Source organism: Equus caballus, chromosome 30 (assembly GCF_041296265.1).
Source record: "Equus caballus isolate H_3958 breed thoroughbred chromosome 30, TB-T2T, whole genome shotgun sequence".
Lineage (NCBI taxonomy): Eukaryota > Metazoa > Chordata > Mammalia > Perissodactyla > Equidae > Equus > Equus caballus.
In genome coordinates this window covers 37,159,343-37,185,990 of record NC_091713.1, presented here as the reverse complement: position 1 = coordinate 37,185,990, position 26,648 = coordinate 37,159,343, and the positions used below count along the sequence as shown (strand labels likewise).

The 26,648-nt window shown below is 59.6% G+C and overlaps 1 protein-coding gene across 3 annotated transcripts; it reads left to right on the top strand.

The window, feature by feature from the left end:
* The first annotated feature begins 836 nt into the window (after positions 1-836).
* On the top strand, positions 837-22,708 carry CSRP1 (cysteine and glycine rich protein 1). 3 transcript variants are annotated; one of them, XM_001494682.5, is made up of 6 exons: positions 837-1,247; positions 11,347-11,465; positions 16,114-16,282; positions 17,456-17,585; positions 20,886-20,979; positions 21,431-22,708. In XM_001494682.5, the coding sequence occupies exons 2-6, from the start codon at positions 11,354-11,356 to the stop codon at positions 21,505-21,507; spliced, it is 582 nt and encodes a 193-aa protein (XP_001494732.1). In that variant the 5' UTR covers positions 837-1,247; positions 11,347-11,353; the 3' UTR covers positions 21,508-22,708. The 3 variants fall into 3 exon arrangements, with proteins under 3 accessions (XP_001494732.1, XP_070111969.1, XP_070111970.1); XM_070255868.1 differs by lacking the exon at positions 837-1,247 and adding an exon at positions 4,326-4,398; XM_070255869.1 differs by lacking the exon at positions 837-1,247 and adding an exon at positions 6,198-6,500.
* Positions 22,709-26,648: the final 3,940 nt, after the last annotated feature.

The following is a 26,648-nucleotide window of genomic DNA, read 5'->3' as shown; positions in this document are numbered from 1 at the left end:
GCAGGAAAGAGGTGGGGGTCTCCCCTGCCAGGCAGCTGCTCTGCAGGCTGCGACCCTCTCTGCCCTCTGAAATGCCTGCAGCAGGCGCTCGGGAGGGGCTGGGGACCGGGTGGGGTGGCACAGCCAGGGGGTAACTGCCCCAGGGCAGCTGTGAGGGGCCTGTGTCTGTCGTGCTGAGGTTGGAGGTCCCGAGAAAAGCCCCAGCTGAGGCATCCACTTTTTAGGGCTGCTGTTTTTGGGGGGTGGAGTGGGGCGTTCTCCTGTGGATGCAAGGAAGGCTGGGGAACGCTGAGGGGACAAAGCTGTTGGGGGAGGGAGCTGACATTTATCCAGCTCCATGTGGAGGGCCACTGCTGGAGGCCCACACGGCCACATCCCCTCACCACATCCTGCAGATCGTAGGTCGTACCCCTTTCACAGATGCAGCACCTGAGGCCTAGAGGGGCTAAGTGTCTAGGCCAAGGGACCAGCGGCTAGGAGGAAGGGGCAGGATCAGAGCTCCGGTCTGTCTTGCTCTGGAGCCCAAACGTGTCCCTTACACCTTGCCACCAGGAGGCACAAATGTAACACCCCCCTTTCTCTTGGGGCACAAGTTTTTCTCGGGTCTGATCTCCCAGGTCACATCTCCAGCCTCCCATCTGGCTGAAGGGAAACCCTGAGAGGTTGTGGGCACGTGCCAGATGTTTCTGCCATGGTGGTGCACAGCGGGCACACACAGTGTCACACATGGCCAGCGCACAGTGGGTCCATGGGGGCACAGTGGGCATACAGTAGTCACACAGCGGCAGAACACAATGAGCACACAGTGGTTGCACAGTGGGTCCACGGGAACGCACAGTGGGCACACAGTAGGTCACTCAAGAGGCCGCACACAACAGCGCAGTGGGTCCGCGGGGGTGCACAGTGGTCACACAGAGGCAGAACGCAGTGGGGGCAGAGTGGTCACACATAGCGGGCGCACACAATGGCGCACAGCGGGTCCGCGGGGACGCCTGGGTTAGCGTCTCCTGCCCGCGCCAGCGGGCCACCGCGGGTCTTGGGGGGCCGCCCCCGGCTTCGCGCCGTGACATCAGCTTGGTGGTGCAGTGTGCAAAGCCCTCTGGTTGGCGTGGCCGGGACACGCCTCCCGGAGCGGAACAAAACGGCGCGCAGGCCGGGCGCACCCAACCGCCGCCTGGAGAGCGCTGCCCGCCCGCCTGGTGACCCAGACGCCAGCTGAGCCCTCCGCCCGGTGACCCAGCCGCCAGGTGAGCGAGTGCGCCCGGGGGTCGCGCGGTCCCCGCCCGCGCGCTGCACGCACCGAGCGCCCCCAGGCTGGGCGACCGCGAGGAAAGTTGGAAGGGAAAGTGGCGCGGCCGGGGGGCCGGTGGCGGCCGGGGAGCTGGAGCGGTGGCCGCGGGTACCCGGGGCGGCGCTGCTCTTTCCAGGAGGCGCTGGGCCCCTCGCCGCCCGGGGCTTCCGGACGCAGAAGCCCCCGCGTGCCCCGACCCGGCGCCCCGCTCCCTGCGCCGCTGGCAGGTCTGGCCGCAAAACAATCGGCGATTCTGCGCGCCACTGACGCTCATTGTACGGCGGGGGGATGAGGGCATCCGTGCCACCCCGCCCTCACCCTCCTGCTCCGGGAACACGTGCCCGCGGGGGGCGGGGACATCTGGCTTCTCGCGGGCCTGAGGCATCAGTGCTGGAGCGCAGGTGTGGCGGGAGAGCGAGGTGGAAGCTGCGACGTTTCACTTCCCCCTGCACCAAGTTTCCGGGCTAGGAGGGGACGATTAGGAAGCCTGAAAGACCCCACAGCGAGGATTTTGTAGCCTCCGCCCTTGAAGGCTGGAGAGCAAGAAAAAGGCCGGTATGGAGCACATTCAAAGCAAGTGGCCATATGTCCCCCAAAAGGCCACTCTGCGGCCGGTGTTGTTACTGACTCTCACAGGCCTGAGCGGGGTCTGCAGCTCCTGGTCCCTGTGCTGCTGGAAACTCCTCAGGCCCCGGTCCAACCGGGAGCAATCGGTCAGGCCCTTCCCCCGAGGCCTGGGCTGCAGCCATGCAGCCCTGCTCCTGAGGGTGAGTGGATGTGTGGGCCCCCCGCCCCCCCCGCCCCCCCCCGCCCCCCCCACCGAGAGGGCTCTGCACTGGGGTCCCGTCACAGTGGCACTGAGGAAGTCCGCCCGGCTCTGATGGAAAGGGCATTTCCAGGAGGCAGCCTGGGATCTTGGTGAGCAGTTGTCAGGAAGGCGGACTGAGTCCTGACAGTTGGATTTGCTGCTTAAGCCACGGGTGAACTGGGACGGCTGACTGGACTGCTCAGTGCCCTTTGGGGACGGCACTCACTCTGGGAACGTGCTTCACAGACCTGGAATACGGTGGGGCTCCGTTACCGTTGACCCCCTGGTCCTCTCCCCTCCTCCCCCGCCCCCTAGAAGCAAGGAGGCTGCGGTGCCGGGCGCCTCTCTCTCTCTGTCGGCTTAGCGCAGAGTGGGCATCTCTCCCACGTGGGATTTGGGGACCTGGGTGCTGAGCTTCACCTGCTCTCGAGCGACGGCACCCTCCTGATTCTCCAGCTGGGCTGCCACTCGGGAGCCCAGGGCCACCTCTTGCAGAGAGACTGTCCCCAGCCCTCAGCTGCCCCTCCTAGCTGGATCGAGCCTTACATGGCTCGCAGGCTCCCGGGGACCTGGCTCAGGGAGGATGTCTGGGGCGAGGGACAGTCGGACAGGGAAGGAAGTTTGTCTGCAGAGGGCGTGGTGTGGGGGGTGGGGGCACTGCCCTGGGTAGGGGGTCTGGGGAGATGCAGGAGAGAAACTGCAGAGCAGGCCCACCCGCCCAGCACGGGCTGCTGACAAACGTGAGGACAGGAGGGCTGCAGCCTTGCCCCTGGGCTGCCCTCACACCATCCTTCCTGGCCCGGGTGTTTTCTGTTCTCATTGCCAACGTCGGCCTCTGGGGCCAACGTCCTCAGTGGGCCAGAATTGCACCGGGAGTGCCTGTTGACTCTTGGGTGGGGCTCAGTAAATGTTTGCTGAATGAAAGGGCAGGAAGGGGCTTTTCGCTGAGCTGGCCTCCTGGACACTCATAAACCTTGCAGGTGGTTACTGGCCAGTTTTCCCCCATGAGTAGCATTGTGGGCCAGGTGAGGGCAAAAGGCAGCGTTTTATTCACTGTGGGTCTCCTGGTGGGGACAGCAAATGGGGAGGGCTTTTTTGATGGGCTGCTAAAGTTTGTTGTTTTTATTTTTAAAGACTGGCGCCTGAGCTAACGTCTGTTGCCAATCTTCTTTTTTGTTTTTCCTCTTCTTCTTCTCCCCAAAGCCCCCCAGTACACAGTTGTGTATTCTAGTTGTGAGTGCCTCTGGTTCTGCCACGGCTGCTGAAGTGTTAACTTCAGGTAAGCCTGACTTATGGTGAAAAGTTGGCTTCCTTAATTACTGAAGAGTCAGGCATTAAACATTTTGAGATCCGAGAGGCGCTAGTGAGAATAAAAGGATCTTTTCTTCCAAGTTAACCATTTGCCATTGCTTGGGCGTCCTGGCAAGTCTTGGAGTTGGCCTTTCCTTGAGAGCATAGTAAACAGATATCTACGCTTGCCGGTGCTGGGGACTGGCCTAAATCCTTCACGTGTATTATCGTGGACCATCTATGAGGTACGTGTGGATGCCCCCCATTTTACAGATGAAGAAACTGAGGCTCAGAGCTCGTAGTAACTCGCTCAGTATTGAGCTGCCATCCAAACCAGGTGAACTCCTTCCAGCCCTCACGCCTGGTCACCGTGTTACTATTTTTCTCCACTCCCTTACATTTCCTGTTTCTAGATCGGCTCACTAAGGAAGAGCCTGCCATTCAGGAAGCTTCACAGGCTACTTGCCAGCCGCTTATAATCCGTCTGAGGACCATATGGCTCTGCCAGTATGAACGTGGACGGAGTCAGGGTTAGAACTCAGACCTCCAGGTGTGCTCTCTGCCGCATGGCCAGGGAGGAGGGGGCCCCCCCCTGGAAGTTGGCCTCCAGACCCAGGGGATCTGCCTTCCCCAGGTCTGATGGTGTTTGAGTTTTGGGGCCAGGTTTGCAGGAAAGAAATGAAGCCTGGAAAAGAGCTTGCTTGAGGAAAAGACACACACACACATGCACGCACGCACAGTAGATGCGCGGGTGGAGGGGAAGGGGAGGGGGCCCTGGCTGCTGACAGGCGGCTTCCCCGCGGTTTCCAGTTGTCAGGAATTTCTCTTGGGATGACGTGACCATCCGACTGCACAGCTGCCCAGGAATTTGTCTGACGTCAGCACCGAGTAATTCCCATGTATGGTAAAGTGCGTAAATACGAGGCGTCTAGCATTTCCAGACTCAGCTTCCCGAGGGCCAGAAGGCAGCGTCTGACTCCGGCCGTGACGGGGGAGGAAGAAAGAGAAGGTTGGCGTTAGCTCAGGCTCGGCCCCATCAGGCAGCTGGCCCTGTCTCCCCCGTGCCGGCATCCTTTATGGCGGGGTGGCCGGGGGTGGGGTCCCTGAGATGTGAGCTGCAAAACGACCTGTTTTTATAAGGTCTGAGCGCTCGTTTCTTTTAAAAATTCATCAGAGGAAAGTCATTCAGAACTTTCCACATGGGACAACCCCTTGTCACTGCTGTGAGCTGACATCATTCCAGATGAAAGCGAAGAAACCTGATCTCTTGATGAGTCTGAGAGACCCTGTAACAGTGGACTCCGTGTAATATATTGTTCTGGAAGACTTCCCAGAAGTCCTAGACCCCCATTTCTACCTTGGTTGACGTTCACATCTCTGAGCTCTGGCGGGAGAGCCGTGCCCTGCAGGGCGTTAGGGACAGCAGGGAAGGAAGACAAGGCCCCCAGGTCAGCTCACAATCCCCGGGGGCCACAGACGGGCATTTGAAAAGAGCAGCTCACACCACAGAGAGAGAGAGCTGGAACGACGGTCAGGGCCTGGGGTACCGAGAGCCCAGAGTGATGGCAGCTGTGGGGCTGGTTAGCATCTTAGAGAAGCGAGTCGTGTGCGGGGTTCCGAAGAAGTCGTCGGGGGACACGTGAGGCCGAGTGCGAGTTGGCATCTCCATATTGGTCATCGGTCCGCCTGCCAGTGACCGTTCCTCTCATGTTTCCTGGGCCTTCAAGTGTCACCTCCAAGCCATGGGCTCTGAATTCTGGCCAGCAGGGCCCCTCCCTCCCTCTCTCTCCTTGGCTGCTCTCCTGCCGTGGGGGTGTGGGGAAGAGGCTGAGCTGCAGGCTTGGAAAGGATGACAGCTCCCCCGTGTCCCTGGCCAGATGCCGCGGAGCTCAGGTGATGGGAGCTGCGTGTTTCCAACCAGCAAACACCTGACAGGTCTCCATCGGGCCAAGCGGGCGGGTCGAGGCCCCCGCCCAGAAGTCACTCTCTGGCCCGAGGGCACAGGAGGTTTTGGAAAGGAAGAGCTGGGGTTTTCCCACTGGAGAAACAAAGGCAGGGAATGGTTTGTCACATCAATGGTTGATGAGAGGAGGTGCTCCTTGAGGCGCTGGTGGCCAGCCGTTAAGCACTGTACATCGCTAAGGTGGGTCCTTAGACTTGAAACACCACACCGATCCCATTACGCCATCCCAGCCTACATGAGCTCTGTGAGCATGACAGTCTGTGCTCTGGCTCAGCTCCTTTCTCCGCTGCTCTGTGAGCCGCCATCTTGAATCTCTCCTCTTGAGACTGAGGATCTGGCTACAGCTCTTAATGGGACGACCAGAGAGGAAGGTGTGGGCGGCAGACTCGAGCCGGTGGCTTACCAGAAGAGGCCAATCCTTGGCTTCTAGTGTCCACCCAGCCCTGAGGATCCTGACCTCTCAGGTCAATAGCTGACCAGATTTTTCCAGCCATGCAGCAGAAAGTTCCAGCCCTTTTCTCTGCTGAGATGATCAACACAGCGAAGTTGGACAAACCAGAACAGGCGGCCGTTCCCAATGGGAATGTGTCTCTGAAGGGGACCCACGCAAATACCCAGCACGTGGACGATGAGATTACGGAGGGCAGCAGTGCTTCTGATCACCTGGAGCAGCTGCCAGAGAGCTCGGGATCCAGACCAGTCTCTGCTTGCCTCCCAGGTAGCCGGCAGGAGCCCAGCCCCAAAGAAGGAAAAGTCACTTGTCCCAGACACGCTCGCTGGGCTGACGGATAAGTCAGGAATTCCTGGTCCTTATTTGGCGTGTTGCTTCTCAAGCCTGGCTCCCTCCAGATGTGGACTAGCTGGGAAGGAAAGTGGACGTCTGGCCCCACATCTGGTTGAAGCTGGCCTGGGCCGGCCCCGCTGGAGGTCATCAGAGGAACGAGGACGTACAGGAGGCTGGCGCTGTGCCCTCACTCCCATACGTTCTCATCTCGTCCTCAGACAATGACTTCAGGGATTCAGTGGATGGTCCAGTTTCGAGACAGGCAGATCGAAGCCCAGAGAGGACAGTAACTCACCTGGGATGTTCCAGCGAGGGAGGGATGAATCCAGACCCCATTCCTTCTCTGCTGGACTGCACGGCCTGGGTGCGGGCCTGGGGTGCTTCCCTCCTCCTCGTCTGTCCCCACAGGCCCTCTGTCCCCCAGAACTGAGAAGGCAGGGAGCCAGGTGTCTCCCCGGACACTCCAGAAACTCGGGGAACCAGGTTTCCTTTTAAGGCAATTCAGCCTCCTGGCAGACAGGCAGACAGACTATGGGATTTGGCTGTTGCTTGAAGAAGCCGCTGCAGGCAGGGGAGGAGGAGTGAAGAGCGCTCCCTGCCCCGTGGGGGAAGGAGGTGGCCTGGCTCCCCCCAGCTGAGACTGAGGGTGCTCTGGGCAGAGTGGAGGGGAGCCCATCCACAGGGGCTGCCTGGACACGGTCATTGCTTTTCACCCCAAGGTGCTCGAGCCCTTGTCCCTTCACTGGGCCCTGAAGGGCGACCCCCAACCCAATGGCCCAGCTCAGACAAAGGCCCAGCCGAGAGGCATCCCGGACTGGTTCTCCTCACTGGCACGCCCTTGGGTTTCACCCATCCTCCGCCCGTGTTCCTGCTTCCCTGGGGCCCTGCTGGATGTGGGCCCCTGACACGGAGCCAGGGAGGACAAGGGAGGCCTCTGTGGGGCTGCGGGTCTCCCCCAGCCGGAGAAGGGCCTTTGTGTCCGGGAACAAAACACTACTTGGAGCTGGCTCCCAACCATGGGGTGCAGGCCGTTCCTCCCTGAGGGGTATTCCTAGGGGCGTGGAGCATGTCCCCTGCTGGTTCGGGGGTGGGGAAGGGAGGAGAGGGCCGAGCCTCGGGGTCCGGGATGTCCAGCAGGTGCAGGCACGCTTAAATGTGGTGGGGGTGGCGGGATGGCGGTCAGGGTGGCTGAGGCTTCAAGGGCTGGACCTGCACTGGAGTCCCCATCTGTCTCTTGCAGCCCAGCCACTGCTGGAAAGTTGCCTAACCTCTCTGAGCCTTGTTTCCTTGTCTTCAAAGTGGGCATTTTCCCCCACCTTACTGTGGGGACGAAATGGGATGGCTGTCTGGCACATAGTAGGCATGCAGCCAACAGCGGTCCGTCAGGGGGGGTGCCTTGGCTGCAGGAGTTCTGGGGGTCACCTTTGGTCACCTCCTCAGAGGCAGAAGAGAACCTGTGTGGCTCCATATGAACGAGCACATTTTCCGGATCTTCCCCAGCAGAGCTCCCCTCTCATCCCACGGCTGGTCCTTGAAGCAGCCCCCGCAGAGGAGTGGGATCGCCATGGGGGCCCAAGGGACCAGGCTCTGCCCCCAGAGCTGGGGCTGGGAGCACCTCCGTGAGGCCCTCTGTAGAGGGGTGGCTGCCTGAAGACAATCGGGGTCTGTAACAAGGAGGGGAAACGGTTGATGGCTAGGCAGACGGCCACATACTGTCGCTATTTTTCTCGAACCGTCCTCCACGTAGATGGTTTTGCAGCCCTGAGCTCCTGCTCAACAAGGCGGCCAGCCCCTGGAGTCTTCAGGGCTGAAGGAACGGAGGGCGGTGGTGGGGGCTGGCCCTGGCCCTACGGACCTGGCAGCTCAGGCCCGTGGGTTATTCTCTGAGGAAGGCAGAGTCATGTGCGGCTAGAGAAATCCTACCTGCGGGTGTGTCAATGTGTGCGTGAGCCTGGGGATGCAGCGGCCCACGGCCCCGGGCCCAGCTCCAGCCCTCCCCCGGCACAGCCTCCCAGCCCTGTGCACAGGCGCTGCCCGAGCCCTTGCTGCGTGCCGGGTCCTGCCCTGGGCTCTGAGGCGGAACAGAGCACTTAATTCACCAGCCCTGATTACGTGAGGTGCAGACGCAGGAGAGGAGCTGGGAACGTTGGCGGAGGCGGGGCTGGAGCGTCTCCAGGTTAGGGTCTGCCTGTTCTCAGGCAGCAGAGGTTGCTGATGGTTTTGGAGCAGAACCCTCGACAAAGATCTGGCAGCGCTGGGGGGTGGATCAGGGAGGAGATTCCAGAAGCAGTGTGGCCGGAACTGTTGCCTCCCTGGGGATGCCTTCGCTTGTAGAGTAACTGGCTTCAACAGTAAAGCGAATTTGTTGGTTTGTTTGACCGGAAAATTCAGAGAGAGATGAGCCGGAGGTTTGGCTGAATGGTGGCTCAGTGATGTCATCACAGACTCTCAGCTCTGTCTTCCCTGCTGTCAGCTTTGTCCTGGAACTGCCTGGCCCCCTCGGGACAACGCCCCCAGAGTCTGCTGCTCGCCTCGCTTCGCTCAGGGGGCAATGGGCTTGCCTCCAGGAAGTTCTTTCGGAAGATCGGGGTTTTTCTTCCCCAGACTCCCTAGAACTCCATTCTTCTATCTCACTGGCCTGGCGTGGGCAGCCGGCCCACCCCTGCGCCCATAACCGGGGCTAATCAGCTTAGGTCCACGCACGTGCCATGGCTGAAATCGGGGTCGTTACCAAGAAAAAGGCGAATGCAGCCTCGTGTCCTCTTTGAGAGGCTGGTGTGGGCTCGGCGGGGGAAGGCAAGAGGGGGTTAGGCTGGGTTAGGGTGCTGGAAAGAGGGTGGACGAGGAGAGCACGGCCCACGATTTGGGGATGAGTAAGTAAAGGGGAGCGGAGCCGGGGCAGCTAAGGAGGGGGCTCGTGTCATTCTAGGGTTTGGCAGAGAATGATTGTGGTACCACGAGCAAAAATGGAAAAGTCAGGAAAAAACAGGTTCCAGAAAGAAGGTCATGCGTTCAGGTCACTCGTGTTGAGACTGAGGTCCTTCTGGACCATCCAGGTGGAGATGCTCACCTGAAACCGGACACTGGGCTCAGAGGGGGGGTCAGGGCCAGCTGTATGTGGAAGTCCTCGGCGTGGGGTGACAGTAGATGCACCAGGACCAGAGAGATTGGGAAAGAGAGGGACCAGGGTGGGACCAGAGGGAAGCCCAGGTCTTCGGATACTGGAGGACGGAGCAGAGGGGGTGCAAACGTATCTTGCTGATCGACAGACCCAGGTCTCCGTGCTGTTCCAGGCGACATCCCCAGCACCACTCCGGCCACCTTAAGCCCCATGTGCGTATCAGCCTGCACACGTTCACCGAGCGCTTCCACGGGGTCTGGGGCTCCGCAGAGACGCACGGCTGTGGACAGCATGCCCCGGTGTGGCTTTCAGCGTGGGGGCCCTTTGTTCCTTCCTCAGCTGTTGACTGAACGGTGCTGCGTGGGCCGTGGGGACTCTATCGTGAATGCCACCAAGTGCCACCAGGCAGTCAGAGCGTGCGTCCCCGATGTCCTAAGCCAGCAGCTCTGTCCTCAAGGCCCTGAGCCTGGAGCGTCTTCTTGAGCTGAAGCCCGTGTCCACCGTTAGATGGGAAGCTCTCCAGCAGTGGAGACGGGGCTCCCTCTGTCCGACACTGACCCCCGAGCTGTGGGCAGAAGCCCTGATGCCAGCGGGGTGGGCTCTGGATCCATGCGCCCGTTTTCAACATTTCCATGACACGTGTCCCCGTGAGCTTTCTCCTGAGGCCCCTTTGCCTCCTGTGGCAACAAACCCCTCGGTACCTGCCCTTCATTCCCTAGCCCGCTGCATCCTCCTTTACTTGCCCTGTCCCGGGCCACCTGGCCCCATCGTGTACCCACGTCCCCTGTACCTGGCACAGGACCGCTTCCCTCTGTGCATGGAGTCACATGCCTGCTGAGCGACCGATTGGAGTGGAAGGAGAGAACCAGGTCCATCAGCTGAGGGCTTTCCCTGTTCTCCAAGTCCCCATGGCATTCACCTCCTGTGCCGCTCTCTGGGGAATCAGGGCCAGCTCTGCAGCATCGGCTCTCCAGCGGTGTTGGGCTTCTGCATTAAGAATCATTATGGACTGCTCATTGTAGGCTAGGCCCTGTGCTGCGTATGACACGCTGTGTTTCATTTAATCCCCAGAAATAATCTATGAAGTAGCTTTTTTTTTTTTTTTTTGGTGAGGAAGATTGGCCCTGAGCTAACATCTGTGCCAATCCTCCTCTATTTTGTATGAACGATGTGTACGTCAGCGTCTGGGATCCGAACCCACAAACCCTGGGCCGCTGAAGTGGAGCGCACAAACTTAACCACTGTGGCCCCAGGCCGGCCCCTGAAGTAGCTTTTTCATGCAGAAATCAAAGTTTAAAAAGACGCACTGCCTTGCCAGGGTACACGCAGCAAGCGAGTGGCAGGGTCAGGATGGGACCAAACCTGTCTGCATCAGGACCGCAGCTTGGAACCAGTGCCCAGAGCATCTCAAAGCTGGTGTCAGGCCGCCTGCTATGGATGCTTATTAAAAGTCCAGATTCCTGTACCTCATCCTCGGAGGTCATGACTCATCGGGTCTGGGGTGGCGCCGGTAAATCTGATTTTGGTAGAGCCCCCGCCTGAGTCTAATGGACTCGAAAGCCTGGGAACTCAGCTCCGTGTGCCTTCGCAGCCCCCAGCAGCCCCCCACAACCGTGTTCCTTCCCCCCCTCTCAGAGGTAACAAACCTAAGGTGATAGTTTGTGATAACCACCCCCTTGTTTTTCTTTATAACTGTTCCTCCTGTGTGTTCAGGCCTCGGCCGTATGAATTTCGTCCGTTTGTGAACCTGACACAGATGATCTGTGTCTTACGGATTCTAGTATCTCTGCTTCTTTTGCTCCAGATTAATCTGTGTGGGATTCGTCCGTGTTGATGCCTACCGTGGTGGGTGTTTCATTTTTATTGCGACGACAGCCTCCTTCCTGGAGCCGGTATCTGAAGCATATTTACATCCTTTCGAACACCCAGTGCAGGCCTGAACCACAGCAGTTGCTCAGGGACTGCCTGTCGGTTCCACGAGGAGCAGTTTAGGAGGATGCGGGGCCCGCGGGCTGCCTGTGGTGTCTCCGTCACCGGCAATCAGTGTTTCCCACCTCCCTGCAAAATTAACTCCCGTTTCTGTGTCCAGTTTCAGGATGCCGAACTGGGGAGGAGGCAAGAAATGTGGGGTGTGCCAGAAGACGGTTTACTTTGCCGAGGAGGTCCAGTGCGAAGGCAGCAGCTTCCACAAGTCCTGCTTCCTGTGCAGTGAGTACGCCGGCCCGCGGCAGCCCTGGGGACCTGGGTCTGCCCCCGCAGGCTGGCCTGTCAACAACCCCCCCCCCAACCTCGGGGGAACTGGTCCCACGGGATGTAAACAGCTTGACATTTGGCTGGAGTGCAGCAGCTGGGGAGGGAAAGACTTCTGGGCCTCTTTGTTCTGCTCAGAAGCTGCTTTCTAAGGGGATGAACTGGCCAGAGCTGGTGGGGGTGGCGGGCGCTCGGGGCTGAGAGCCAGGCTCTAAAGACTTGGTTAGGAAAACTTTCCACTCCACTTCTCTCCCTGCCACAATCGTTTAAGAGGAAGACACTTTGAGCCCAAAGTTTCACCAGCCTTTGGACCCGAATCGTCTCCGTAAAAAGGCAGCAGAGGCTGCAACCTTATAGGGAAGCTGAGTCTGGAGGAGGAGCCGGGCTGTCCCTTCCTCCCCGACTCCTTGGCCGGCCATTCCCCCTCTCACTTCCCCTTCCTGCTCCAGCAGCCTGGATAAGAGGAAAAAGAAGGACAAGCTCTTTGACATCCACTCCCTATAACCCGGAGCAAGACTTGTCCAGTCTCAAGCCTGGATGAGCCGGAAACCAGGCAACAGACACCAGGCAGCCGAGAGTCGGGGGACCCTGGACCCTGACTCCAGGATGCTGAGCTGGCGGGTGCCTGGGCCAGTGATGTTTTCAGAGCGCCCAGGCAGTGGCGAGTTGGGGAGCCTGCCCTGGATTCCTAGATGACTCAGTTCATCGTGATCAGAGCAGAGGGTGTGGGTTAGGAGAAGAAGCCTCCGCGGTAAGAGGCGTTTTCCTTGAGGCCGGCAGAGTGGGAGGCAGGGCAAAGTCCACTTAAGCTGTAGGTTTCAGAGCCCGGCGGGCAGGGTCTGAGTCTGAATTCAGTGCTGGTTGTCTGTGTGGTGACCGGCAAGTCACTCAGTTTCTCTCTGCTCAAGTTTTCTCACGATTCCGGGGGAGATGATAACACTCACCTCCGCAGGGGTGTCGTGAGAATTAAAATGAAAGGTGCTTGGAAAACAAACAAAGTGCTTAAAGCGATGGTGGGTGTTCAGTGAATGAAAGACACTGCCTCAGACACACGCGCGCACACACACATGCAGACGGCGCCGAGGCATCCACAGGCAAGCTGGGGAGACTCAAAGGAGACGCCCCCGGGGGCTGAAGTCCCAGCCCATCTGGGAGGTCCAGGGAACGGGGTCCCCTCCGTCCTGCATCACAGGAAGCGAAGTTGAGAGATCTGTGGTGGCTTTGTTCCCCGTGACCTGTGATCCAAGCAGGATCCAGGTGGGCCAGAGGCCACCTGCTCACTGGGTGCTCACCTGATCCTAAGCGCCCCTGGGGGCCCAGCCGGAAGCCACCTGGCACCGTGCTGCAGGGCCCCACTCCCTGCCCGGCCGGCCAGGTGACAGCCGAGGGCTGCGTCCCATGAGTGCGGAGTGTAACGAGCCCTGGCCGAGCCTCGTTGGCCTGCCGCCCGAGGAGGAAGCCGCCAACAGCAGCGTCTCGTTGTCCGCAGTTCCCTGCGCTTCAGAATTCCAAGCTGTTTGTTTTCTCCGAGGGAACGAGAGGGCTTGGCCCTGGCTGGGAAGAGGGTCCGGGCAGCTCTTCACCCTCGAAGGTTGCGTAATCGCCGTGAAAGGTGGCCGGCTGGGGCCCAGAGGCCGCCTGCCCACAGTCCTGCTTGTGGAGGAGTGGCGGCCGGTCAGGCGGCGGAGGGAAGTCAGGAATGCAGGGGGCGGCTTTGGAAGCAGAGGGCAGCCCGGGCCAGGGTGTGGGGGGTTGCGGATTAGAAGCAGCTGTGGAAGGTCAGGCTGGGGAGCAGGGCTGGCCTGAGTCCCCAGAAGAAGTTCCTCTGACCATTCGGGTCCTTGGCTCCGGGTTCCACTCAGCGTGGCACCTGCATTCCCTCTCCTGAGGGTCCAGGACCCAGGAGGAAAGGAGACAGGACGATGGAATAGATGGAGTCAGGGGAGTGGCCTTTGACCCGGGACAGGGGTGGATGGGCCTGCATTACAGTGGGGGGCCTCAGTAGGGGCAGCCAGTTCCCATTAGCAGGCGGGAGAGCTCAGCGCTGCGGTCGGGGGGCCTACCCCGAGGCTACGAGCCCGGCTCTGAGCTGCAGCCACCTCCCTCCTGGGACAGGTCGGGCTGAGCAGCTGGCCCTGTGGGAAAGCGGAGCTGGTCAGGCCCGACCCCCTGGAATGGGGCTGCTCCCCAGAACCCGAGAGCAGAGCACGGGGGAAGCTCCCAGAAGCCCAGCCCACCCTCTGACACCAGCGGCCCCTCCCTGCAGGCTGCGTTTACTGTCAGTTTGACCCTCCCGGTCCCACACGCTCTGCCTCACCAAAAGGGACCAAGGGCTGGCGGAAAACAACCACATCTGGAAGTCAGGAGCTGGGGCTGCCTTTCCGGGTATTTCCAAATGGCGACACAGGCCTCGCCGAACCAGACGCCATCTGGAAGGAGCTTTTCCCAACAGATGCAATGACTGACCCATAACTGGGACTTTTTTTCTGGGCTTAACATGGTCTAGGAGGCGTTTATTTAGGGCTTCCTTCACAACGCCCGTCACTGAGTCTCGGTGGAGCCCGCAAGGGGCTGAGTGCCCCGCCTGGATGGAGGTGGAGGGGCAGAGGCAGGGTAGGGCGGAAGGTGGCCCAGAGGGGGCCGGGCGGACACCAACGGGGAGCTGCTGATGTTGCACCTGGTGGTCAGGGCCCAGGTGGCAGCAGGGAGGCCCTCTGGAGTGTGCTGGCACAGGGACCTGGCGTCCCCTCTGGCCGAGCTCCTGGGTCTCCTGCCGGAGGTCAGTCACGGGACCTCTGCTCCCCCACTGCTCTCGAGTCCACTTTCCGCCCTCCCTCTGCTCCGCGAATTCTCAGTTCAACTTGGGTCTTACGGGAAGCAATTCCTGGCCAGCTCCTGGCTTCCCACCCTCGAAGGGAATGTCCGAGCCCTTGGCCTCTTGCCCCCTCTCCCTCCTTCCCGGGAGCCAAGCCCCAGGGGAGGCCGAGGGAAGGCCCATGTTTGGGCTGCCCAGAGTGCTGGAATGAGGTGGGGACCTCCAGCCAGGACAGGAGGGTCCTTATTTAGTCCGAAATCTCCAACCTGGGGCTCCGGGTGAGAGAGGAGCTGGCCCTTAAAAGGCAAGAGGATGGCCAGCTCGAGGAGCTGAGCCGAGAGCCTCCTCGGAGGGCGGGAGAGGCGGCCCTTCTCCAGCTGTTTCCCTGGGGTTCCATCTGCAGAAGGACATGGGGGAGGATGTGGTCCACTTGGGCCACCGGGTCCCAGGATTTAAGGAGTATCCTGGAACCAAGAGAGCATCATAGGACCAGACTGAAGGAAATAGGGCAAGGTGGAGTCTCTGGAGAGAGGCAGGTGGGGTTTGGAATCCTGCAATCTTTGGAGCCCTGGGCCTGCCCACCCCTCCCCGTCTTCCTATGGGGCTGACCATGGCGTCCACCTGAGAGTAGCCAGCATTTAGGATGACTCTGCTGTGTGCAGGGCATGTGCTCAGTACTTCTCACAGAGCATCTCGGTTCTCACAGCCACCTTTTTGGGGAGACATCACCATCTGCGTTTACGCATGAGGACACGGAGGCTAGAAAGGAGAAATTCCTTGCGCAGGTCACACAGCGGGAGAGGGAGAGAGCTGGGGTCTGACTCTGGGCAGTCTGACTGTTCATGACCCCAGGCTCTGGGACTTTCTTTCTTTTCTTGCTGAGGAAGATTGGCCTTGAGCTAACATCTGTGCCCATCTTCCTCTACTTGGGACACCTGCCACAGCATGGCTTGACATATGCAGTGCGTAGGTCTACACCCAGGATCTGAACCGGTGAACCTGAGTGCACGAACTTAACCGCTGCGCCACCGGGCCAGCCCCAAGGGCTTTCTTACTGTGGAGAGCCTGCACAGCTCCCCCCGAGATAGACAGCAGCACAGATGAGGCCACAGGCCTCCCAGCTCATCCCATTCCAGTCTCTCCTACCCTAGGAGTCAGGAAATTCTTCCCAGCGTCTGACCTCACTTCCTCCAGTGGCAAAGTGATTTCTGAGATTAGAAACTGCCAGTCCTGTTGCTGTGGTTCGTTCTCATGACTGTATCTCCCTTCAAAGCCCACCATGCTGGACACTTCGTCAATGTTAGGCTTTTCTTTTCTTCTGGGGGCATCACTTCACCTGCTTCCCCGCCCCACAGCACCCTCAGATGGTCCCTTCTCCATCCGGTCGCTGGAGGCAGGAACACCCTGCCCTTCCCCTTCCTTCCTTCTTTTCTCCTTTTCTGCCGGGACACGTGGTCTCTTTGTCAAGGGCGGAGAGTCAAGGCTTGGGATCAGCCTAGGCTGTTGCCTCTGATGAACCTGGGGTACCCTGCAGCCTCGGGAGACACGAGGGTGTGGAGGACCGAGGCTGGCTCCCAGTGGCTCCAGGAGGGGTGTTCTGGCCAGTCTTCCTAGAGCTGGGCCACGCAGGTCCCCTCCCTCGCTCCTCCCAGCTCTCTGGCCGTCCTGACCCCCCTTCCCGGGCTGCTCCTGAAAGATCAGGAGGTCGTGCTTGCAGAGTGCCCGGAGGGACCTTGCAGCGAGCCGGCCGCGGGCCCGGCTCTGACTCCCCGTACTGACTTCCCTCCGCAGTGGTCTGCAAGAAGAATCTGGACAGCACCACCGTGGCGGTGCACGGTGAGGAAATCTACTGCAAGTCCTGCTACGGCAAGAAGTACGGGCCCAAGGGCTACGGCTACGGACAGGGCGCCGGCACGCTGAGCACCGACAAGGGCGAGTCGCTGGGCATCAAGCAGGAGGAGTGAGTGCACAGTGCCCCCCCAACCCGGTCCCTGAGCGCTCTCCTCCCGCCCCCCCAACCCCGGCGGGCTCATTTCCACCACTTCGGGTTGAGCAGAGGAAGGCTCAGAGAGCCCTGATTTCAAGGGTGGCCTTGGAGCACACACTCGGCGTCAGGCCAGTTGGAGGAGCCGGGCTCCAGCGGGGACAAACAGGCTCCCCTGTGTCCGGAGCGTGCAGCTGGATTTTTACAGGAGTCGGAGCTGGGAGGAGCCCCGAGAATGGCTTGTCCAGCCTCCTCTCTTCATCGATGAGAAACCCAGCTCAGCCTCGGTGACTGGCTGGGGCTCCCGCAGCCCGAGTGTCTGCGCTGGACCAGGGCTCAGTGGCAGCGCCACCATACCAGCCCGCTCTCTGCATCTCTCCCTCTGCTGGGGGAAGTCACTCCCCTCGGAGAGGCTACAGGGGTCACCAGGTCCCCAGCACCCACTGACTTCTGACCTGCTGTAACCGGTGCTGCTGGCGGTCAGCCCGGCCAGCTCCTGGGCCCTGGGCGGGGGGCGTTGACGGAAATGAGGGATGAGTTACCACATTGCAGCCGAGGCCGCTGCCCCAGTGGGAATGACTTGTCAGCAGATTTCTCCTGGAAGGAATCTGGTAACAGACGGGCTGCAGGAATGGGGGCCTGGGGTGGGGGTGGGGGGCGCGGTCCTTAGCCAAGGAGGGGTGATGAGGTCCAGCATTTAACTAGGTGCTGAGGGAAGTGTGATGTTTCAAATACCCTGGAAAATAGCCTGGGCTGAGGGGCTGGCTTGGTGGTGTTACAGTTAAGTTCGCACGCTCTGCTTTGGTGACCCAGGGTTTGCAGGTTCGGATCCCGGGTGTGGACCTAGCACCACTCCTCAGGCCACGCTGAGGCGGCATCCTACGTAAAATAGGGGAATACTGACACAGATGTTAGCTCAGCAACAATCTTCCTCAAGCAAAAAGAGGAAGATTGGCAACAGATGTTAGTTCAGGGCCAATCTTACTCACCAAAAAAAAAGAAAGAAAATAGATTGGGCTGAGTCCTGGCTTGTCCATCTGTGCAATGGATGATGACTCTGGAGCCCCTAGCCCCGCACTGGCCACACAGTGCGCACCCACCCATGTTTCTCAGTGTGAGTCACCCCACTGCATGTCCTTCCCCATGCAGGGCCCCCGGCCACAGGCCCACCACCAACCCCAACGCCTCCAAGTTTGCCCAGAAGATCGGGGGCTCCGAGCGCTGCCCCCGATGCACCCAGGCCGTCTATGCTGCCGAGAAGGTGATCGGTGCTGGGAAGGTAAGGTGGCCGCGGGGCGTGGTGCGGGGAGGGGAGGGAGACAGGCTGCAGACGCCTTCCTCAAGTGGGGCTTCCAGCAGGTGGTAGGTCTGACCCTTGCTCCTCCCTTCATTTCAAAAGCCCAGGGTGAAGGAGCACCCCCTTGTCCCTGTGCCCCTGGTTTCCAGGGAGCCCGGATCACTCAGGAGCGTGACGGCCCCCCATCCGTGGGACGGATGATTAAACGCCTTGGGCTGTTCACAGGGAGTTGCAAAGATCAGTCCGCGTTTAGGATTGGGGACTACAGACCTCTAAGGAGGCACGGATGGGTTTCGGAGGCTCCACAAGCCCCCTAACATTCTAACATTCTGTGTGGCTTTGTGGGAACGTGTCTCTTTCTGGGAAGAGGTTCCAGAGCTTGCACCAGATTTTCAAAAGGGTTTGTTGATCCCCAGAATGTTAATAAGCACCCGAGAGTCTACACACATTCTGTGTCATGGGATGTGGACTCCCAGAAACCCGTGCACGGACCCCCAGGGCGGAGACCTCAAGCTCAGGGCCTGCAGAGCCTCCCGGGAGGTTTCTGTAACTATTTCTAACTGCCCCACATGTGGCCCCTGAAGGACCGGAAGAGTCGGGTGGCGAGCCCCTGGCCCACGGTGAGTCTCACAGCCCTTAGGGAGGCTGCAGGGGAGGAGGCCCAGGGATGCACTGTCTCCGACCGGCAGCCAGAGAGTCTCAGAAGAGGCATCTTCAAGATCTATGGCCAGAGAGGGCTTCTGGGTCTTCACAGGCGGCCCAGGGTGGAGGGCACTTGGCCAAACTCACCCAGCAAGCCGATGGCACAGCGGGGCCTAGAACCCGCTGGCAGCTTTCCTGGACTTGGATCTTGGCTTTTAAGGCCAAGTGTGGACCTTGAGGGGCGGCCCCGGGGGAGTGGCTGGGGAACTAACTCATGGCCACGTCTGGAGCAGAGCAGGCTCTCCGTTCAACCCTCAGAGTCAGGGTGGAGATCCGTGCTGTGACCCCATTTTACAGAGGATGAAGCTGAGACTCAGAGCATTGCACAGTCTGCCCAGATCTCCAGCCAGTACGTGGCTGGCGAGGAGTCGGCCTGGGGCCCCCTTACTCGCACGCCGTCGCTCTTCCTACTGTTCACTCTATTTTGGGCTATTAAACCCCTTTGAACCCACCCCCACGGCTGACCCACGGTCCTCGCGGGACGATTTAGTCCTGGGACCCTAGACCACCTGGTTTGCAGTGTAGTTTTGCTGTTTACTAGGTGTTTGACCTTGGGCAAATCATTTAACTTTCCGAAGCCTCAGTTGTGTGTCTGTAAAGTGGAGCAAATGACAGTCTCAGAGGCCGAGTTAAGGATAAGATGCGAGAGCGCACAGAGCCCAGCGTGCTCCCTGCGCATCCGCTGCTGATGTTACTGCTGTTGGTATTGTTTACTTTGTGGGGTTGTCGTGAGGTCAGAACGAAGATCCTTGCCATTGAGGAAATGATATGAAAACAGGAGATATTATTAATGATTGTTAAGTTGGTGTTTTTTCTGCTGTGAGAAGCGAAAATTATAAGAAGTCGCTAAGAATCAGTATTTGTTACCTAGCCAGGCTCTAAGTTAGAGTTAAGGCCGTGCTACCAAGGAGTCGGGGTGAGACGTTTGCCTTCAAGCAGAAAAGGTTGGGAGAAGTTCCCACCTCTCTTTGACCTTGGCCGAGAAAGAAACGGAGGGGCCGGAGGACCTTTAGGTGCCGTGTGAAGGAGCAGGGGATGGGTGCTGTCTCGAGGGAGGGCTGGGCAATAGGGCGTGGGGGGTCTGCTGGTGATTCAGCCCTTCTCCAGCCTGGAGAGCTTGGGGTGGCGACCCCTGCTCTGCAGAGCGGGAGGCAAAGGCTGGGTGACCGCTCTCAGCTCTGTGGACCCTGCTGCCCCTCCAGCACGGGAGGAGGAGCCACGTGCCTCCGTCTGGCCGCCAGGAAATCTCAGGGATCCGGTTTCCTTTCATTCTCCAGCCCAGCACCGGGGTGGCTGCGCTGAGGGAGTCTCTTTGCCCTTAAAAGGCCTTGTTCTGTCGGCCCCCCTGCCTCCCTGCAGAGCTGTCTGCAGGGCAGCCTGGGCCTGCTGGGCCGGTGCTGGTGGGAGCTGGCTGTGGGGAGGGCTTGCTGCCTGTGCCGGTCCCCATCACCGCGCAGCCCCGGCCGGCTCCTTCCACCACGGGCTGTTAGCCTCCAGGCTCCTCTTAGAACCACAAAGGGCCTTCTGTGGCCCCCCGAGAATCCACGCTGCTGGGGCCTCTTCCTGCCAAGTTCAATGCACTTCATGGATTGGTCCTCCTTCCAAGTGATACTGACCCCCTTGACTCAGGGCCTCCACTCTGCCCGCCCCGTGCCGGGCACGTGACACTGCTCAAATCACTGAGTCCTCACAACCACCTCGTGAGGGAGATATTGCCTCCCCCCCCCCAAGAGGTGATGGCCTCTGAGCAAACAAGGCAGCCAGTCCATGGGCCAGGCCGGTGGCATAGTGGTTAAGCTCATGCGCTCTCCATCAGCAGCCCGGGGTTCGCAGGCTCAGATCCTGGGCACAGACCTAGCACCGCTCATCAAGCCATGCTATGGTGGCATCCCACGTAAAATAGAGGAAGATGGGCACAGGTGTTAGCTCAGCGACAATCTTCCTCAAGGAAAAAAAAGAGGAGGATTGGCAACAGATGTTAGCTCAGGGCCGATCTTCCTCACACACACACACACACACACACACACAAAGACAGCCAGTCCTGGAACTTCAGAGGCAAGGCTGCTGCAGAAGAGCCCCAATAACAAATGTCTGCCGCGTGGCCAGGCACCATGCGGGGGTATACCTAGTTGTCAGGTCCATCTGCAGGGTAGACGCCGAGGTCTCCCAGGTGAAGAAGTGGCAGAGGCTGTGTAGCTTGTAAGCACCGTGCCAGGACCAGTCTGAAGCCCACGCCACTGACTCCCAGGGAGGATGGGTCTGGAGAAGACTTGTCTGGGCGTGCCTGTGGGGCAGCCTTGGCGGTGACCACCACCCCCCCAACCCCCGGCCCCGGCCCCAGCCTGCCCCTTGTGGTGCAGCTGGTGCCGCTCACCATCCAGCCGTTGCGACACACGGTGTGAGGCGGTGTGTGGTCCCTGGCCTACTCCCTCCACTGTGCCGCCCCACGCAGGACCAGCTGAGCAGACTTCAGAAGTGTCTCGAGCCCTTCCACGTGGTCACGTCAAGGGGGGCCGGGGCTGGGGGGCAGGGATGCCCAGGTCCCTGGTGGCAGCATTAACCATCTCCTTCCTTGCCCAGTCCTGGCATAAGTCCTGCTTCCGCTGTGCCAAGTGCGGCAAAGGCCTCGAGTCGACCACCCTGGCCGACAAGGATGGCGAGATTTACTGCAAAGGTGGGTGGCTTCCCTTCGAATGGGAGGGTCGGGGTGTCTGGGGTGGGGAAGGGGCTGGTGGTTATGCCCTTGCTAAATGGAAACCGATTTCTGGCCTTGGGGTAGAGTCCGGAGCATCTGGTGTGACCCTGAAGCCACTTGGCCGCAGGGGTCATAGGGCCACCGGGGTCATAGGGCAAATTGGGGTCGGATGGGTCAGGACCAGGCTCCTAACTCCTAGTCTGGTGCTCTTCCAGTGGATAATGCTGCTCGTGTCGTTTTGGTGGCAGGGGAAATGGGTACACTGTGGAGCCAGGGAGCTCCTCACTGTTGGGTTGGGGGTGCTGTGTAGGTGAGGGGTGCTGGGGGACCAGGCTGCCCCAGAGGCCTGGCCAGGCGCAGGGGCTGGTGCATCCGCAGTGGGAGGGCGGGAGGTGTGGCCTCATGTCCTCATCATCTCTTCTCCCCCCAGGATGCTATGCTAAGAACTTCGGACCCAAAGGCTTTGGCTTTGGGCAGGGGGCTGGGGCGCTGGTCCACTCGGAGTGAGGCTGCGCCCCGCCACACCAGCTCGATCCTGTGCTTCTCATCGCCGCTCCCTTCCCGGCAGCCTCGGCCACCTCCAGGATTCCCCCTCCCTCTCAGCCCTGCCACGCATCACCAATGACGAACTTGGGCGCTGGGCTCCCTTTGGGGTGGGGGTCTGCCTGAGGTCCCAGCCCTTGAAGGAGCTCCCCCTGCCTGGGAGCTGAGGCCACCGCCAGCGGGAGACCTCAGAGTTGTTAGTCTAGGTAGGACCGCGCCCCTGTGCCCACAGCCCACCCCACAGACCTCTGTTCTTGCCTCCTCGGCTGAGTGTCCACCGTCAACTGGCCACACCCCTGAGCCCACATCTCGGAGCCCGCAGGAGGGGCAGCTGCAGGCCCGGAGGTGGGGGGGAGCAGGAAGCAGGACCCAGGTGGGCGGAAAAGGCTGTGGGTCACTGGACCCCAGAGATTCTCCTCCTTGGGTGGGAGGGTGGGCTTCTTGGTGTCCCTCAGAACAGGCCTGGGGAGCCCCAGTTCCGGGGGTCGCTAGGGGGCACGCAGACAGGGTTGCAGACGGAAGGAGCCACCTGCTTCTCTAGGCGCCTTGCCTTTGAGGCTGTGGGGAACGATGTCCTCCCCCTCGGGGTAGGAGGGGAACTCCCAAGTCCGAGAACCCCAAAGTCAGGATGTGGTCTGACCCCCCCCGGGCCCTAGTTCCCTGTTCGATGGAGGCCCTCATGACCACCTCCAGCCCACACTCCCATTTATCAGTGGCCGAATCAGAGGGCGGATGGCCTGCCCCTAACCCTGGGTCCCCAGGCTGCCGAGGCAGCCCCTCCCCTGCCCAGCACAGCCCAGGCCAGTCTCAGTTCTTACCACCCACGCCCGCTGGACCCTCAGATGTGGAGGGAGGCGCACGCAGCCTCATCTTCACACTGACACCCCTTCCCTCTGCACCCCATCTTCAGGACCTTCCCGCCCACTGGGGCCTCCACCCACCCTTCTCCAGGGGACCCTTCTCTGGCCACATCACCCCCATCCCTTCCATGCCCCCAGGCCGGAAGCAGTGGGAGGAAGTGGGAGGGGCCGGGCCTCGCTGCTCCCAGGACTGAAAGGAGGTCACTATGCAGAACTGACTGTCGGGCTGGAAGGGCTGCAGGCACGCAGGCACGGGCTGTATTCAAGCTGACTTCTCATCTGGGCAATAAAGCTATTAGAACAGAGCTCTGGTGTCCGATCTTGGTCTGTGCTGGCAGGAAGCTTGACAGCAGTCACATGAGTGGGAGGTCTGGTGCAAATAAAAGGGTTTGCTCTGGGGCCGGCCCGGTGGCACAGTGGTTAAGTGCGCACGTTCCGCTTCTCCGCAGCCTGGGGTTTGCCGGTTCGGATCCCGGCGGGGACATGGCACCGCTTGGCAAGCCGTGATGTGGCAGGCATCCTAGATATAAAGTAGAGGAAAATGGGCATGGATGTTAGCTCAGGGCCAGTCTTCCTCAGCAAAAAGAGGAGGATTGGCAGCAGATGTTAGCTCAGGGCTAATCTTCCTCAAAAAAAAAAAAAAAAAAAAAGAGTTTGTTCCCGCTTTTCTAAGGGCTGCTTACTGTCCGGGATCGCTTCTAACTGCCCCGTGCTGCCTGGACTGACCTGCCCAGCCAAATCCAGCTGCCTCGCCCCCTCTGGGGGTGGGACCGAACGGGCTTTGGAATTGAGGGGCTCAGCAAAGCCCCAAAAGAGTGCTCAGAACTTCTCCCAGCTTGGAAAGCCCCAGAGTGAGGGAGACGCAGCCAGAGGAACTTCCGTGTCAAATCCAGAAGGCTCCCAGGAGGAATGGAGTGGAGGGGCCTCGCTCAGCCCACTGCGCCATCAGGGCGCCGTCCCAGCCAGTCCGGGCTGCTGTAACAGAATGCCATAGACTGGGGGACTTCTAAGCAGAAATTTACTTCTCCGGTTCTGGAAGCTGGGAAGTCCAAGATCCAGGTGCTGACAGATGGGCTTCCTGGTTCACAGCTGGCCATCTTCTCACTGTGTCCTCATATGGCAGAAGGGACAAGGGAACCCCCTGGAGTCTCTATAAGGGCACTAATCTCACTCACGAGGGCTCCAGCCTCATGGCCCAGCAGCCTCTCAAAGGCCCTGCCTACTGACACCATCACAGTGGGGATTAAGTTTCAACACGTGAATTGTAGGGGACACAAATATCCAGTCTATAGCATTTTGCCCCTGGCCGCCCAAATTCATGTCCTTTTCCCACGCAAAATACATTCATTCCATCCCAATAGCCCCCAAAGGTCTTAACTCGTTTCCTCATCAACTTTAAAGTCTGAGCCCAAAGTCCCACCTCAATGGCGTCTACGTCACACGTGGGTGAGACTCAAAGAAGAATTCGTCCTGAGCCCAATTCCTCTCCAGCTGTGAACCTGTGAGAAACGCATGTGGTGAGTTTCCAAAATACAACGGTGGGACGCGCATAGGACGTTCATTCCCATTCTGAGAGAGAGAAATAGGGAAGAGGGAAGGAGTGACAGGCCCCAAGGAAGTCCCAAGCCTGATGGGACTAATTCCATTAGACTGTAAGGCTGGAGAATCATCCTCTGTCTTCTGGACCTGCTGGGGCGGCGATGTCGCCCCCTGAGGCCCAGCGGGGTGCTGCCTGTGCCCCGGCTCTCTGCCAGGGCCCCACCCCTGTAGCAGCTCTGGCTGCGCCATCCTTACAAACCTAGGTGGGGGGAGCCATGACCCCCACCCCCAGCCCTTGGACTCTGGGCGGGTGATGGGAGTGGCAGCTCTAAATCTCTGAATCACCTTCCAGGTCATTCTTCCATTGTCTCAAGGAACAGCCCTTGGCTTCCGTCCAGATGGCTGACCCACACTGATCTCCTTTTTCAAAGGTCGCTTGGCCACACCCTTAATGGTCTCACTTTTTTGCAACGTGGACAGGCTGAGCATTTTCCAAATCTTTCAGGTCTGCTTCCTTTTTGCTTAACAATTCCATCTTCAGGTCATTTCTTCCTGCCTGCCTTTCACGGTGCACAGTTGGGAGGAGCTGAGCTGTGCCTCCAACACTCTGCTCAGAGACCTCCTCAGCCAAACATGCACGTCTGTTGTGCACAAATCTCACCGTGCACAAAACACGACAGAGCCCAGTTCTTTGCTGCCTTATAACAAGCAGCACCTTTTGTCCAGCTTCCAATAATGTGCTCCTCCTTTCTGCCATCAGAGTGGCCTTTGTTGTCTGTATTTCTGCCAACCTTCTGCTCAGGATTCCTCAGGTCTTCTCTGGGACCACCGACGCTTTCTCTCCAGCTCTCCTCTCTTAATCTTTCTCACCAGAATCCCCTTTAAATGTCCGTTCACAGCAGTGGGGTTTTTTCAAGCAGACATTTTAAAACTCTCTGAGGGGCTGGCCCCGTGGCCGAGCAGTTAAGTTCGTGTGCTCCGCTGCAGGCGGCCCAGTGTTTCGTTGGTTCGAATCCTGGGCGTGGACATGGCGCTGCTCATCAAACCACGCTGAGGCGGCGTCCCATGTGCCACAGCTAGAGGGACCCACAACGAAGAATATACAACTATGTACCAGGGGGCTTTGGGGAGAAAAAGGAAAAAATAAAATCTTAAAAAAAAACCAAAACTCTCCGAGCCTCTCCTCATTACCCAGTTCCAAAGCCACTTCCACATTTTTAGGTGTGTGTCCCGGCGGCAACCCCACTTCTCAGTACCAATTTCTGTCTTAGTCAGTTCCGGCTCCTATAACAAAATACCGTCAGTTGGGCGGCTTATAAACAACAGAAATTTATTTCTCATAGTTCTAGAGCCTGGGGGTCCAAGATCAAGGTGCTGGCTGACTCAGTGTCTGGCGAGAGCTCACTCCTGGTTCACAGACGGCCGTCTTCTCGCTGTCCTCACACGGCGGAAGGGCCCAGGGAGCTCTCTGGGGTCTCCTTCATGAGGGCACTAATCCCACTCACGAGGGATCTGCCCTCATGATGTAATTACTCACCAAAGACCCCCACCTCCTAATGCCATCAGCATATGAATTTGGGGGGACACAAACACTTAGTCATGTGGCAGGCCCCCACAGCCAAGTCCATGGAAGGCTGAACTCTTTGTAAATGAGCTCATCTGAGGGGTACCGTGTCCCTCATCTTAGGGACGTCAGTCTGATGTTTTCGGGCTGGGCTTCTCTGTCCACACGGTGAATTTACAAAACAGTAAGCAGATGCTTTGACAACAATAAGTGTCTCTTGCATATTGTCCAGATGACCAGTTCCAACAGTGGCCTTGGCAGATCCCAGCTCCTTGACTCCGGGAATAGGACCTAAATATGTGAAAGACCAATGGACGGTGCAGAACAATGAATAGGGAAGTGCAAGGTGACAGGTCGAAGAGCTGTAGCAGTTCAGAGAAGAATGTCACTGACCGCCTGGGGGCGGGGGTGGGGGTGGGGGGCCTCTGGCTGTGAGTTCCCCAGGTCGGGCCAGGTCTCCTCTTGATAACTTCTCTAGGTCCAGCCCAGGATGTGGCCAACCGGAAGTTCTCCAGGAAGGGTTTGCACGCGGAGGAAGATGGATGGATGGATGTCTGGATGGCTCCACTAACAGTTGGGTCATCCTCCTGCTCTGGGAGGGGCCCAGGATGAGAGAGCCTTTGGGGCCCAAAACTGGGGACAGGCTGCCCTCTGCTGGCTGCTCGGGCGGGCCTCTGGCAGCCATCACAGAGCCATCCGCCCGGACCCTCGGACACTAGCTGTCAAGCTCCGGGACCACCCGTTCTCCAGAGCAGCCCCACGGTGGGGAGGGGGCTGGACGCACCTCCTGCGAGTGAAACCGGGTAACGGCAGAGGGCGGTCAGCCAGAGGCGGCTGGGCGGAAGCACCCTCTGGGCGGTGCAGGGCGGGGAGGGGCGGGCGGGCTCCGAGAGAAGGGAGGGGCACCCAGGGGCGGTGGTTTTCTCCGGGGAAGGAGGGGCCCCGCGTATGCTGGCGTGCGCTGCTTCAGGAGACGGCAGGTGGCGCTGTGGGGTCGGGGCAAAGGCAGGCGCCCCTTTCCGCGCATCGCGCTCTCTCCTCGGGTACCCCGCGACCCCCTCCGGTACCCCGCACCCCCCTGTGTACCCCGCGCCCCCTTCCAGTACCTCGTATCCGCCTGCGATACCCTGCGCCCTCTTCCC